Here is a 13,769-nt window from a genome sequence, read left to right on the forward strand (position 1 = left end):
GTGAGATTGAAAAATCCTTGTTGTAAAGTTATTGTCAGCAGTACTCAAATATGCATAAACTAAAGGCTACAATTATGATACAATCTAGAGCTCTTCATCTACAAATTTCAATGGCAGACCTGACAAAAATTTAGCGATGGCGCACATCAGATAGGGCTACTCACCAGATAAATCTCTCTTTTCTACGATTTTTACAAGGTCCTGTCGATTCATACTTGATACCCATCCGTTAACACAGGAATCAAAAACGTTTGGAGAGGTGAATATAGCACTTACTAGAAGCAGGCGCCTTTTAGACTATTCCATAGCGTCTCGCTCGTAACACCTTTTGCACCTCCACCATTCTGGCCGTATGCATAGGCTTCACTTGCCTCAGAGTGCTGGAGCCTCAGGGCGTCGAGGATTGATTGGGCGGCAGTTTGATATTCACCGAGATTCATGTATGCGATGCCAAGATTGAACCTGAAGAGAAGAGCTGCGTTAGAAAGCTCGCATCACCCGAGATATAGTGGTGAAATGCTTACAAAGCTCGGACAAAACCGGGATGCAACCTCAGAGCTTGATGGTAGTACTGTACAGCTTCGCTGGATCTTCCGCTGTTCGCAAGTGTTGCACCGAGACGGTTGTACAACAACCAATCCTATAGGGGCAGTTAGCATCTGCGAGATGTATTACAGGAAGCAAGCTGCCTTACTTCAGGCCGGGCCTCCAAGGCCGCCAAAAAGCAATCCTCAGCTTTGGAATAATCCTGTCCCAGATGGTCATAAGTAATCGCGCAATGGCTGACAAGAAAGACGACTTACCTGGCCCCCACTCATATTGAACAGCACCCCGAGTGCAACCTGAACATCAGCATCAATCTCGTGCGGCGTTTGCCTCGCAATTTCTATTAAACTCTCAATGAGTTTGTTTCTGTCTTTTCCTTTTTGTCCATCAGCGCCGGTTGTATTTTTGCTGTCCTTCAGTCTAATCCAATCCTCCAGCATGGTGCACGCGGCCTCATTTTCCCCTTCATTTGTATAGCTGACAGCGAGGGCAAGATACGCTGGCCGATACTGCGGATTCAGTTGAATGACTTTGGATAGGGCCAAGATAGCTTGGTCTTCGCGCTCATTCTCTTGTTGCTTGAGGCCGAGGGCATACCATGCTTCATGTGAGGTAGAATCTTTCTGTACTTCAGATTCAAGCTCAAGTATACCCTGGGATGTACGTCAGACGGCTGAATCAAACAGAAGAAGGGGATATGCAACTCACTTTTAAGGTAGGTGAGTCTCTAGACACTTCGAAATATAGCTCCTCTTCATCGGTCGAATAAGGGTTTCGACTTTGGAACATGTATCTTTCTGACTGGTCGCCAGTCCCCATGCCTCTGAAATGTGCAACGCCAGGTTCTGTCCTTTGAAATTCCTCCCAATCACTTTGCAGCCTATCCCAACTTTCTTGCTTCCCCACTCCGCCTTCCAAACTTTCTTGGGCCCGTCTGAGTTGACCATTGAACTCTTCAAAAACATCTTCATCAAAGTCGTGAGTTAGCCCTTGTTCATTCCAACCCCAACCTGCGCCGGGGATGTTGCCAGGAGACGAAATGGCTTCCTCGAGAGTGCTGGGTACACCACTCCTTTCTCGAGAAGCGGGGTGTTCGTCAAAGTGGACATTCTTTCTTGGCTCGGGTGCGGGCGATTCCGAAGATTGTATGAGGGCTTCTTGATCATGATACTGTTGATCCCACAAAGCACCATTATTCGCGGCTAGTCGGGCAGCTTGAGGAGCTGTCTGGGGAGGAACCAATGTGTGCGTTGGCAAAGCCGGAACCCAAGAATTCAGGGCTGGATACTCTTTTTGACCTGGAGGATAAGGCGATCTTCGTTCGAGGTATTCAGCTTCAGCCAAGGTGGGGGCTTCTTGCGGTATTGATTTCTCTTTTTGCTTGGCAAAACCTTCCGCCCAATTGTTTCCAACAATGTTCCGCTCAACGAATGTCGCACCCTCACCCACCTCCTCACCTTTTACCTCTTGCCCTTCTTTGACCACAACCTGTTCGTCACCTAAGCCTCTCAGAAGAGACAAGAATTTACTTTGTGCAAATTTGGGATTGGCAGATAAAATGTCTGACTGGGTCTCCAGATTACTTACAAAGGACCGGGCCGTCCGAGCTAGTAATTGTTGAGATTCATCAAGAGGCAGAGTTTCTGATCCGGTTGGTTGACCAATTTGCTCTTCATATTTACTAACGGGAGCCGCTGCATGGATATCAGGTCGAGGAAATGTCAGGCTTGCTTCTGAAATCGGAATGTCATGCGACCGAAAGCTTGGTCGCATCAATGCCGGGCGCTGAAGTTGATATTGAGTTTCTGGAACCTCCCATGGTGCAAGACCAGCATTATATAGGGGTTTCTGAGATCTTGTGGTTCCAAGTGGAGGCGCGGCTGCAACATGCTGGCTAAACTCTTCCTGCCAACCGCTCTTTGTGGAAGCTACAGAACGGGTGTATTTCGATGCTGTCGGTCCTGTCAGAGGGACGAAATCGCTGGCCCAATCTGAGGCATGAGAAGTTGATGGAACAGGAGAAAGCTGTTGCCTCAGTGAAGAGAGGTCAAAAGTTGATGGAGGTCCTGGAACTTGCTTCGGGGACTGGTTGACTGGCAGCTGAGCAAGTTGAGCTCTGAATGGCTGCTATGCAAGCTATCAATATAGGATGTAATGCATACTTCCATACCCACCTTTGATGATGATCCAGAGGCATTCGAGGTGTAGGCTAGTCGATCCTACCACGGGATAAGTTAGCTCATTATAAATAAGCTTGCAAAGTGATCGACACTCATCAGCGCACCTGTTGTAGAGAACGGTCAACGTTGATCCTGTCTGAGACGTTTTTGAGAGCAGATGTAGGTCCACACTGGACCGAAGCGCCCGATAGGAAAGCAGACATGGCGGTATGTGTGGGAGAGAGCGATGTGGGATGAAATAAGAGATGAGATTTATCATGATTTCGTCAGAAAGCACGTCGGGCGTACAGACCGCCGCCCGGTTATCCGACGGGGTTATGTAGCCGAGAAATAGGCGCAGAAACGATGACAGTTGACGGTGCTTGCCTAATAGAGGACTCAGGCACGGGCATCATGACGTATGAACTATGGTCTATTATGGGCCGTGAAATTCGATGATCCGTCACTCACTGCATTTACTTTTAACCAGCTTCTCTATTACCTGCTACTACTATACGATTACGGGTATTGAATACAAGATTGTCTTCCCAGCATGGCAGAAGGCATCGAGCTCAAACCCCTGGGTGCATCAGCCCCTCCGCTCCCCCCGCGACACGCCGATCCGCCCGCCGGCTCCCTCGGCAAAGCGTACAGGTCCGCAGAGGAAAAGGCAAAGGCAATCATACATCTCCAGCAGGACGCCGGGCTGGACGCCATCTCTGTATGGGCCCTCGTCCTCTCTTCATGGTCCGTTTTTGTCACGCTCTCCCACTACATTGCATCCCTGACACTCCCAGCAGGTTCGCCATACTCGCTGTACCACTTCTCTTATTCCCCCGCATCCTCATTTTCTTCTCCCAGACGCCTCCGCCTACTGTTCCCTTTTCATCCTCTTCCGTCGCCAATGCTGCAGCTGCAGCTCGCGAGAATCATTATGACAGTCTCACCCCTCTCGAGTACACTCTCTGCCTATCTTTGTCCCTTGGCCTCATAGCCATGTCCCTCGTGTCTCTCTTCATCTTGGTCCCGACATACACCCCGCCTTCTACTAATCCATCTCGCACTCCTCTTTTGGGTGTTTTGGTGGGATTGACTACCATCTCTGGAGCAGTGCTTTGGAATGCAGGTGGATTAGGTGGATTAGGCGTTTTCGTTGGAGGGGGAAATGTCTTTGTAGCCGTCTGGGGATGGTGGGTTATTGTATTTGGAGGCGGGAGGGGCAGGATAACGAAAAAGCAACATAAACATAATACGCCAGAAAGACTGAGAAAGCTGTGATCATCCTGATTCATTATTGGAGGGGATGAAATGGAAGCTGTGTACTGTATCGATGTCGTTAGAGGATAGCTATGCATTTGTATTATTATCCAGGACACTCTATTGGGAGGACGGTTTGATAGAACTCGTACTGTCTTACGTTAATGCTACATAATTATGAACCAAATCTCGCCAAGACATCATCTTCATTACATTACGTTGCGGCCGCTTCCTGATCTTCCCTCAACATCCTTTCCCTCTCCCTCTCCGCTTCATCCGCCGCGACAAGCGCTTGCTGCACCATTGTCGCCTCTCTAGGATTGATCGCACCCGACGCGGCGGCATTGGCCGGATTGGAAACGGCGGCAGCGGCAGCCTGCTGAGCTGGATTACGTCTTCGTCGTCGACGAGGAAGGGTTATTATCTTTGGCATAGGTCGTTCATCAAGATCCTTGGCAACGTTTGTAGCAGCTTGGAACGCCTAAATTGAACTGTTAGAATTCAATCTCCGCATTGCGAACTGCCGATACACGTACCTCGACCCAGTCGACCATATCCCTTGCACTCTCCGTCTGCAGCAGGAATTGTTCGCCATCTGCCCTGACACGAACCACGTTCTTCCTCTTGTGATAGTCGGCAGCCAAGCCGCTCTCCGTCTTGTTCAGCGAATACTGTTTTACCAAAGCATTGTGCTGAAAGTGACTAGATAAGGGGGTATTGGTCGACCCGTAGCTGCTCGATGGATAGGCGGCGTTTGTCCCAGAGGTGGAAGCACGTCGCTGACTGTTGAAAAGGGCGGCATCCTTGACGTCATCCCCATTTTCGGCATTATGCACTATCGACAAAGAGCTTCGCCGATAACTGCCTGAACCAAGAGTGTTGTTAGATTCGGATGTTCGGCGCCCCGGTATGGGAATACTGATTGGGGAGGTAGAATCACCAGTTCCACGCCACGTCATAGAGTTTGTGGTATCCACTGAACCCCTTCGACCCGGATCGGCTGAGATTGAGCTCCTCTTGTTACCAGGACCGATCGCACTGCTCGACGATGCCCTTCTCCTTCTCTCAGGCGCTGGATGTACATGCAAAAACTCGTCCGCATCTTCATCGTCAATAGTGGGGACAGGCGCATCGGTCTTCAATGGGAATCTGTGAGGATCAAATTTGTACACCAAGAGCGCAGTACCGTGCAGAATGAAATAATAGCGTTTCCAGCTTCGGTCTCGAGCTTGGATCTTCTCAACTTTCTTCTTGCCGTCAGGTCCGGTTCCCAGGTCCTTCTCTCCGGTGAACTCCATTTTCCGTTGCAGCATGCCTTCGATATGGACCTAGCATCACTATAAGCATACTCATCCTTTGGGCGGAATCAGCACGTTTGAGACTTACCGAGCACCAGTATTTTGGCAGCTTTTCCCTCCCCTCTTCGTCCCTTGGTTTTGGAATAAATGTCCCGGGGAATGGTGGCTCATATTTTGGTGGTGGCGCCACTAAATCATCTGCCGACCTTCTTCTCTTCAACTCTTTTTGTTTATCCTTTCCGGCAACTGAGAGATTGAAGCCATTCAATCCAGCCGCAGGAGTGGGAGGCGGTTTGGCCCATTCTTGGGGGCTCAGAATACCACCTGGCCCAGTAGGCTCTTGTTGAGGTGGCAAAGAGATACGGAAGGGCATTTGTTCACCGGATTTGACTGTTTCCAACTTTGGTTTGACGAGCATTCGACCTGCAGTACTGTCTCCGCTATCCTGAGGTTTGGGTGGAAGGTTAATCATTGAGATGGAAGTCTGAGTGTAAAGAGAGGGACGTTGGGGGGCTTGTTGAGAAGGCGGGGGTTGAACGGTAGATTCGACAGTGTCATTTGCTTCTACTGATGGCGTTCCACCTTCAGTAGAAACCTCACTAGTATCCTCGCTGCTGGCTCCAAGCTCTTCTCTCCGCGCGTCTTCCTCAACCTCGCTTTCCTCCTCCAAAACACTCCTTTCCTCTTCGTCCTCCACTCTTGGCGCCGTCACTGATGCTGCCAAGCCCGAGTCCACAGCCGCATCCTTGCCCTTTCCTTTATCCAATCGAGGTAGCGGCGATGGCATAGCACTGGGACCAGAAGACGACGGCTGGCTATCAAAGTATCCAGAGGAGCATCTCGATGTTGTGGTAAGCGTGCTCGGATTAGATGGTTGGCCTCTCTCCAGAGTGGCTCTCGCAATAGCAGCTGCGGCTCCAGCTGTAGGTTGCGCATTGCCAGTATCAACGATAACCGTCGGCACAACATCTTGTACAGGAGTACCTTCATTACTGAACTGTGCCCAAGAAGTGGATTCGCTTTTTTCGCAAGGTGTACTCAGTGACCACACTGATTTGCCATTGGCTTTGGGAATAATGGTCGATCCGGGTACGTTTGACATGTTACTAAATCGTGGAAAATCCGATTCATGACGTATATCCGTAGACGCATTTGATACCCTTGATCCGCTTACATCTGCAATGTAACTGTCAGTAATGATCTTTTAGCGAGAAAATATCGGTGACTGACCACCTTCTTCCGTTACTGCACTCTTCGCCATCTCTCCAACTTGACTTGAAGAACCTGTCCTAGTTTTCCTGGCCAATCTCCCAGCAAAACCCATGAGACTTGAGTCTACTGTCGAAGGATTCCTTGTGGTTTCCGCCTCGCTATCATTATCGGAATCACCATCAGAGCCTACGCCATCCTCAGATTCTTCCTCGTCGTCATCGTCTCCGGCATCTCCACCTTCGTCATCCTCATTTGAGGGTACTGTTGACGGTTGGCGAAGCATCACAGGCTATGTACCGAATCAGATCTTTGAATGGCTGGAAGCAAAATTCAAATAACGTACCATCGCCCTCCTGGCCTTTCTCAATTCCTGCTCGGTCATTGGTGTCTTCTTCGCCTTTCCTGGGGGTAAATTCAATGTAAATGAACCTAAAGCTGGCGTTCTTGCTCCGTTCATCATTGTTATCGGTGATCTCATGATTCCACCTCCTGGCGTTTTAGGTCCTCCTTCCTTTGCCAACTCCCCCCAACCTGGTGTTGCTGTTGGAGTCGGACTGGAGGTGTCACCCGCTAAGCTTGCAAGATTGGTTAGAGTTGGCAGGTTCCTGATGGGCTGGGGCATAGGGGGAGAGTGAATGACAGTAGTTTTGCGAACGGATAGACCTGGGTGAGACATACGGACAGGCGAGGATGAAGATGACATGGTTGAGGAAGGCGTGGCGGGGGGGGCAGATATGGAGGGAATCGAAGAGGCAGTGTGATGGGTGATTGGATATGGTGCGATCGCGAGAATATCTTGGCTGTGCGTCTTTGGCGGATGGACGTTTCCAGAGAGCATCTGGCTGTCGGCGCCAGCCACAGATGTCTTGATATTCCCCTGCTCACGGGACACAGGCTGCAGAGCCTTCGGCGTCAAAACTTCGTCAGAGATATTGAGGGCCAAGGACGGCCGTCTCTGGCTTGTGTCCACCTCATTTTGTGATCCAGTCTCGGGCGATACTCTACCGCTCAACGGTGGCGTGGGAAGCTGCGGTTCGGGGGGGACCACCACCATTTCTTGCTGCTTTGTAGTTGGCCGACTGTCCAACATTTGCGCATCTGTTGATCGACGCTTTGCATTTTCGTCATTCGTCGCGCTAACGATATCAGGGCCAGTAGTCAATGGTACTAGTTCATTGGGGGGAACTTCCGCATATCCTTCATCCGGAAGCACCAGAGGGTACGACGGCTGCCAAGTCCGCGATAAAGGGCGAGTTCGCGCATTGGGACTGACTGACTCTTGCGACAATGGAGAGGATGTTTCAGGTGAAACAGTGTGCGAAAGGATAAAGTTATCAGGGACGACAGTGGCTGATGGGAAATACCCAGCGTTGACTGGCTTGGTGGACAATTTTTGCGCAGAATCCCGATAATCGGCCATGGCAAGTTCGTTTCCAGGTCTTGTGGCAACAGGCGCAGATCCGGGTAACCCATGGCTCCCCTGGTCGAGTGACGTCGAAGATTGCCTGGGAGGCTCGGGAGAAGAGCTAGAATTACGGCGGAAAAACATTGATGGGGTAGTCAATTTCTTTTTCATCCTTTCTTTTTTCGGCGTCCCAGACTGGCTACCACTCCCAGGACCAGCTCCCAGCAGCGTCTTGAGTTTTGTACTGTTCATGCTTGAAAATGGCGGGTTGTGATCTGTGTTGGACGTCGCATCTATGGAGAGCCGCTTGTGGACCTGGGGATCCGGAGGATGGAGCGCAGGAGGGGCTTCGGAAGCCCGCCGAGAGCGTTGGAAGAATAGGGGCATATTGAGCTGTGCGTCCGCTAGTAGTAGTTCCGGAGGAGCTAGATGGGATATTTGACACTGATGATATGTACTGCAAGATGGTTATTGGGCGACATGAGACGCACACGCAGGGGGTGGAAAATCGTAAGTGAGGACGGGTGACTCACTGTTTGTTCACTTGTACGGGTACAGCAGCAGCAATATCCTCTGTTGATGCAAAACGTGAGATAGGCGAATGGCGATGCCGATGAATGCGACGGGCAAACGGACTCACGGATCTCTTGGCTCTTGGCCAATTTTCTTGCCGATTCTGAGAGATCGCCGTCCGAGGCTATGCACTGTGGGATGAAGCTGCCAGAGAAATGGAAAAGGACTGCCAGAGAGTGGAAAGGACTGCCAGAGAGCTGGAAAAGGCTGGCGGAACAAGTCGAAAGCGATGGGCCCCCCAGGTCGACGAGTGCGGTAGAGTGAGGAACGGGTCTAGGGACAAGGGGCGAAGACCGATGGGTTAATTAGCTGATCCGGCGAGATATGCGAGCCTTCTGTTGGCGCGGGGCAGGGGATGGGGAAGAGGAGACGGTTTGGGGGACTTTTCGCGGAGGGGAGGGAGGCGCTGTGGGCGTTGGGACAAGTGGAAAGGAGGGTTGGAAGAGTGCAATAGGTGGCGATAATAAGCCAACACGTCCAGCCCCAGCCTCGACGTCATGCTCTCAAAAACTCCACAGTGACAACCGCCGCCCGGCCTCGTCGCTGATTTCAGTTTGCTTCTAACTCATTGCCTATGCATGTCCCAACGCTCGACCCCAGGTCTATTTCAGGCCCTGTTTATCCATGCAATGAACAGTCGCCGCTTTAGCTATCTTTCCTCACAGACGCATACGGGATCATTCGTTCTGCTCATTGACACCAACTGCTGCTGCTGATTACAGTTAGATCACTATTGGTATCTGTACTTTGCATCCGGCTCCCGGCTTGCATTCGGCAGCAACAAGACTTACGAGTCGTAATTATCAGTAGAGTTAAAAAATTATAGTAGCCGCCCTAGCTCTTCGCGTTCTCGTTAGCTTGCCTCTAGAACGACGCGAACTGGGAAGAGTCGTACATATAATGTTGGCACCTTAATCTTGTGCCCTTTCTCTCCTCGTTTCCAGCAGCACAACGGAGACTGCTAAGCATTTCTCGTATACAGCCGAGCTTAGATCTCGGCGTAGACAGCAACATCCCGCAACGTTTTACCACCGCTCTTCGTCGAGAGTGACCGCTTCTATCTTCTTTCGTCGTCTCTCCATTGTGCTCCATCAGCTCTTCCTCCATATTTCACCCACCACCATCACATCATTCATCATAAAATAGAAGGATAAAGTTCTTCGTCCTCAGGGCGGCGACGTAGTCCTCATACCTCGTGTGACGTTGTTATAACCGCCGTGCGGCGTTTGTGTGGAATGTCGATTAATGCAGCCAGGCGGCAATGCAGCATCCAGGCTTGCAAAAGATCTCATCATAAATAACCATGATATCCTCTTTTATTTTATTTTATCTTTCTACACCTTCTGTTCGCTTTGTCTCCCTCCATGTGCCCAAAAATAGCTCATTTAGCACTGGTACTATAACTACTTATATATCGTCATCACGAGCCTTTCGGATTTCCCCGACAACGAAGTATGGTGGACCTTTTCTGTCGTCAGTTGTCAATAAGATGAAAAGAAAAAAGCACCAACCGAAAGAAGACGACAGACGACATACCAAAACCATTCATGGACTGTCAGTGTCATACTGATTTCAATGCTCTGATCACATATGAATGCACAACGATTCGGTGTGACTTGCACTCCCGGCACGACGTCCGACGCTGTGACGGACAGACGATGATTATGATCCTCCTGCTGTTGTATGTAATATTTGCTGTCCATACTGAGCCTTGACAGAATACCCATCAAACCATTACATATTCTTGTTGGTACTATATGAATACTACTCAACAGTGCAGCCACCGACCTCTTATTTTACACCTCGTCTCTCTTCCTTCTGGAGGGGGGCACGTAGGGCGGTGGGTTAGGCGGGGGTAATCCACTACCGGGTCTGTGTCCCGGTGCGCGGTCACACATCGTTACTATGTCGCGTTGTATAGTGGGTATGGCTTTGAGGCGTAAATTGCTGCGAAAAAAAGCTCGCCAAGTGGATCAAGAGACCGGATGAAAGTTTTTAGGAAAACAGAGCAAGGAGAGAAAGGGATGATGCTGAGGAGTTTGTGTGGTGGGTGGGTACTATTATTGGCTTTGGGGTGACTATTTCTTTACCTCTGAAAGTCACAATCGGATACGGGAATGAGGAATAAAGATCAATCTGAGGATGCTGATTAGATTATAACAGTGAAAGAAAAGTACTGCAGTTTCTTCCATTCGTACGCTGCAGTTGCTGCTGAAAGGATCATCATATCACTTGTTGGTGACCAATTATATCAGCAGAAAGGATAGAAAAAGTTCCATAAAGATCATCTCACGTCGGTATGCACGACGCTAAAGATTGGTATCAAGATTGCAGACATTATACACTACCGTATTCCTCAACATCTGGCCCTTTCGCTTTACCGGACCATCCCATGAAACCTCCCTCTAAACAACTACTACCTTTTACCGGAACTTTCTTTCTCTCGTTCTTTTACAGCAGATAAGGCCGCATGTGTTTTGAGAAGTAAAGCACCTTCGAGAGAGTATTTGCCCGCCGCTTTAGCCATGTATGCATTGTGATCCGGCAATTTTCCTATTGGGCAAGTGGTCAGTCTGCAATCCCCTCTCCTGAATTAAGTATCGGACACGGGCTCACCAGACATAACCACTTCAAAGTGATACTTTGCCTGATCATCATCCCCTCTTCTCGCATACAGTCTACCCAACTCATAATAACAATGATATAAGATCCAGTGATCGAGCTGGACATCAGGAGTATGCCTGATGACTGCTTGGAAATCTTTTTCGGCTGCTTGATCGAGATCGGGGTCCGACGGGTCCGTTGGGAGTACCACTAGAGTTGAAGGCTCGGCATCCACAGGTTGGTATCGCGCGATGAATTGACACATGCCGCGAAGGAAGTGTGCTAGGACATAGTCTATTTCATCGCCGTTAGTCCCTCTCGTTTCTGGTTCTGTGTGACGACACACCCACCATCCCAGTACTCTTTGCCAGTGCCATTGCCGTAATTCTCTTCACCATTCTCCAACTTCTTCATCATTTCATTCAACCTAGGTACATGGATATCGAGAAGACTCCTTCGAGGGGTATTTGATAATGATCCAAAGACGTAGGCCAGCTCTAGAGCAGGAAGGAAAAGGCGAGAAGATTGCGATGAGAATTTTCGGGCCTTTCGAGAGGCAAATTTCTACGCGCTCAAGGTCAACAATGGCAAAGAAAGAAAAATAAAAAAAAAAAGTTGAAGATTTGGAAAGCGCACCTCAATTGGCAATGACTTGCCAGCAATTTTTTTAGTCAACTTTGGTATCTGCTGCATCAACCTATCGGCTTCCGACATTTTGGCATCCTGGTCGCCATCCTCGACCAATTCAACGATGCAAGCAGCAGCGGCGCTTTGGGATAGATCAGTTTCGTGAATCCTTCGTTATGTCCAATTGGACTTACTATGTGTATACGGCTCGACTCCAATTAGACTCGTCTTTGAGAATTGAGAAACAGTCCAGAGCGCCTTTCCATTTACCCAGCATCATATAATTACAAGCGTAATCCCACTGTCCAGGCATCAGTAATTATCGTTACGCTCTCCAAAATGAATGACGGACCAAGCACATGTGTTGCAACTGAATATATTCCAGCTTGAGATCTAAAGCTCGCTGAAGGGAATCGTTGGCTTCTGCAGGTTGGCATTGTGTAGTGTGGAGTCGAGCTTGGAAGTACAGGAAGAAAACACCTAATCATTACATGAGCCCCCAATGTTCCGACGGCCATATGTGGACGCATACCGTTAGGGTATCGCCTCATGTTGTACGCCAAGACGTTCTTTGCTAGGGGAACGTCTACGCCGGTAATGGGACTGTATTTGCATTAGCCTTCCAGTTCGAGAGGTCATAATAGATCATAGGAACGACCTACATTAGGACAGAAATCACCAAGTGGAAGGCCAACAAGATCAGATCACAAACGGGCCTCCTCAATCCCTCGTTCTTCTCGTTGAAAGTAGGCTCCGGTGAGTCGTGAGACCAACCACCGGCAGCCATGAGCGTTGCCAGAGCGACTTTTCGGTCTCCGGCGTAGCCAAAGACTTCGGCAATCTATGAGCATAAACAGTCAGCGGGTTCAAGCATACGGTGTTAAACGGGCACATGTCTTACCTTCAGAACCTTGCCAGGTAGAAGAGATAGCATAAGAGATGATGTGCCAGTACCAAGAAGAACACCCTGAAACAAATAAACAAACATTATCTGACACGAGAGGGAAGACTCACAGATCGGAAGTCCATGTCAATGTCATCGTCATAGCCATGCTTATCTGCATCCTCCAAGAAATGCTGCAAATTTCGATAGATACCATGAGCAGTGCGCATATTGAAGCTAAAGCCAGATTAGCCACCAAAGCTGCCAAATGAGAAATCTACCTACGCCTCTCTGACCAGTCCGATCCAGTCACCTCCGCTGATAATGGCCAACATTGCCTTCATTAACGATTGCTCCGCATAGACTAACTCCGCATGCCTCTCCAGTGGTGTCATGGCTTTCACCCTGGCCAAACCTCCATGAGATTTCACCATACCTCCTAGACGGGAGAAAACGTTGTCAGAAGGTCGACGGAGAGACGACGCCGTAACCGCAGTCGATTTGCAGATTTCGAGAGCGTTGTGCAAGTCAACAGAGTCGAAAGTCATCATGCCTTTGAGCGCTTCAATGATACCCATTGCGCTTTGCAAATAGAGGTGGTGGCCTTCTGACTCGCTTTCCTCGCAAAACTCTTCAGCCTCCTTCATTCGGCTGGTCAAAAATAGGCGAATAGCCTCTCGACATGTCTCGATGTCATCACCTAATACTGCAGCCTGGTCGACAGTAGTTGCGCTAGGACGGTTATGAGACATGTGTCGCTTGACTTTTGTCTCGGCAGTTGATGGAAGGCTTCTATGGATAGTTGAAGTTCCTGTTCCGGCAATATCACCACTAGAAGTAACTGAACCCTTGGCAACGTTTGTAGGCTCTACCTTGACATCCGTGGAAGAGGATAGATGGTCAGGGGTTGAAGATGCAGCATCAACAACAGCAGCTTCGTCTGAAGGCTGACTTGTCCTTTTGGGAGCGGTAGGAGGCTCGTTCTCTTGTTCGTCCTCCTCCTCTACTTCGCTGAGGCCCTCGGAAGGCGTGAGGAACGCATCGTCTTCATCGGACGATTCACCTGCCCCCTCCAGCTCCCACTGCGACCACAAGCTGTCACGTCGCTGACGCCTTGCTGCTCCATCTGTTGTGACAGTTGGCGATGATTCCGGAGACTCCGTCATCTGATTACCAGCGGTTCCAATGCTTAGCTGGTTGAGAGC

At 49.6% G+C, this 13,769-nt stretch overlaps 4 protein-coding genes across 4 annotated transcripts in view; 1 reads left to right on the top strand and 3 right to left on the bottom strand.

Moving 5' to 3' along the window:
• Positions 1 to 84: 84 nt before the first annotated feature.
• On the bottom strand, positions 85 to 2,929 carry CNBB3440 (hypothetical protein; the record flags this gene model as incomplete). The annotated part of the gene is made up of 9 exons (XM_772019.1): positions 85 to 119; positions 165 to 214; positions 277 to 462; positions 525 to 640; positions 695 to 748; positions 804 to 1,199; positions 1,255 to 2,673; positions 2,721 to 2,765; positions 2,831 to 2,929. The coding sequence occupies 9 exons, from the start codon at positions 2,927 to 2,929 to the stop codon at positions 85 to 87; spliced, it is 2,400 nt and encodes a 799-aa protein (XP_777112.1).
• A 329-nt stretch (positions 2,930 to 3,258) lies between these two features.
• On the top strand, positions 3,259 to 3,983 carry CNBB3450 (hypothetical protein; the record flags this gene model as incomplete). Its single annotated transcript, XM_772020.1, has 2 exons — positions 3,259 to 3,452; positions 3,506 to 3,983. 2 exons carry the CDS (start codon positions 3,259 to 3,261, stop codon positions 3,981 to 3,983), a joined length of 672 nt encoding a protein of 223 aa, XP_777113.1.
• A 193-nt stretch (positions 3,984 to 4,176) lies between these two features.
• CNBB3460 (hypothetical protein) lies at positions 4,177 to 8,264 on the bottom strand (the record flags this gene model as incomplete). Its single annotated transcript, XM_772021.1, has 5 exons — positions 4,177 to 4,443; positions 4,499 to 5,290; positions 5,349 to 6,325; positions 6,491 to 6,761; positions 6,816 to 8,264. 5 exons carry the CDS (start codon positions 8,262 to 8,264, stop codon positions 4,177 to 4,179), a joined length of 3,756 nt encoding a protein of 1,251 aa, XP_777114.1.
• A 2,602-nt stretch (positions 8,265 to 10,866) lies between these two features.
• CNBB3470 (hypothetical protein) overlaps positions 10,867 to 13,769 on the bottom strand; it is a gene marked incomplete at both ends in the record, with an annotated part of 3,343 nt that continues 440 nt past the window's right edge. The window contains 11 exons of the mRNA XM_772022.1: positions 10,867 to 11,003; positions 11,067 to 11,348; positions 11,405 to 11,618; positions 11,691 to 11,823; positions 11,876 to 11,982; positions 12,034 to 12,161; positions 12,214 to 12,284; positions 12,344 to 12,522; positions 12,583 to 12,648; positions 12,696 to 12,801; positions 12,850 to 13,769. The exon at positions 12,850 to 13,769 is cut by the window's right edge and continues 187 nt beyond it. Of these exons, the coding sequence (XP_777115.1) occupies positions 10,867 to 11,003; positions 11,067 to 11,348; positions 11,405 to 11,618; positions 11,691 to 11,823; positions 11,876 to 11,982; positions 12,034 to 12,161; positions 12,214 to 12,284; positions 12,344 to 12,522; positions 12,583 to 12,648; positions 12,696 to 12,801; positions 12,850 to 13,769 (2,343 nt within the window). The remainder of the gene's footprint in view (positions 11,004 to 11,066; positions 11,349 to 11,404; positions 11,619 to 11,690; positions 11,824 to 11,875; positions 11,983 to 12,033; positions 12,162 to 12,213; positions 12,285 to 12,343; positions 12,523 to 12,582; positions 12,649 to 12,695; positions 12,802 to 12,849) is intronic.

The sequence above is a fragment of the Cryptococcus neoformans genome, chromosome 2, assembly GCF_000149385.1.
Source record: "Cryptococcus neoformans var. neoformans B-3501A chromosome 2, whole genome shotgun sequence".
NCBI lineage: Eukaryota > Fungi > Basidiomycota > Tremellomycetes > Tremellales > Cryptococcaceae > Cryptococcus > Cryptococcus deneoformans.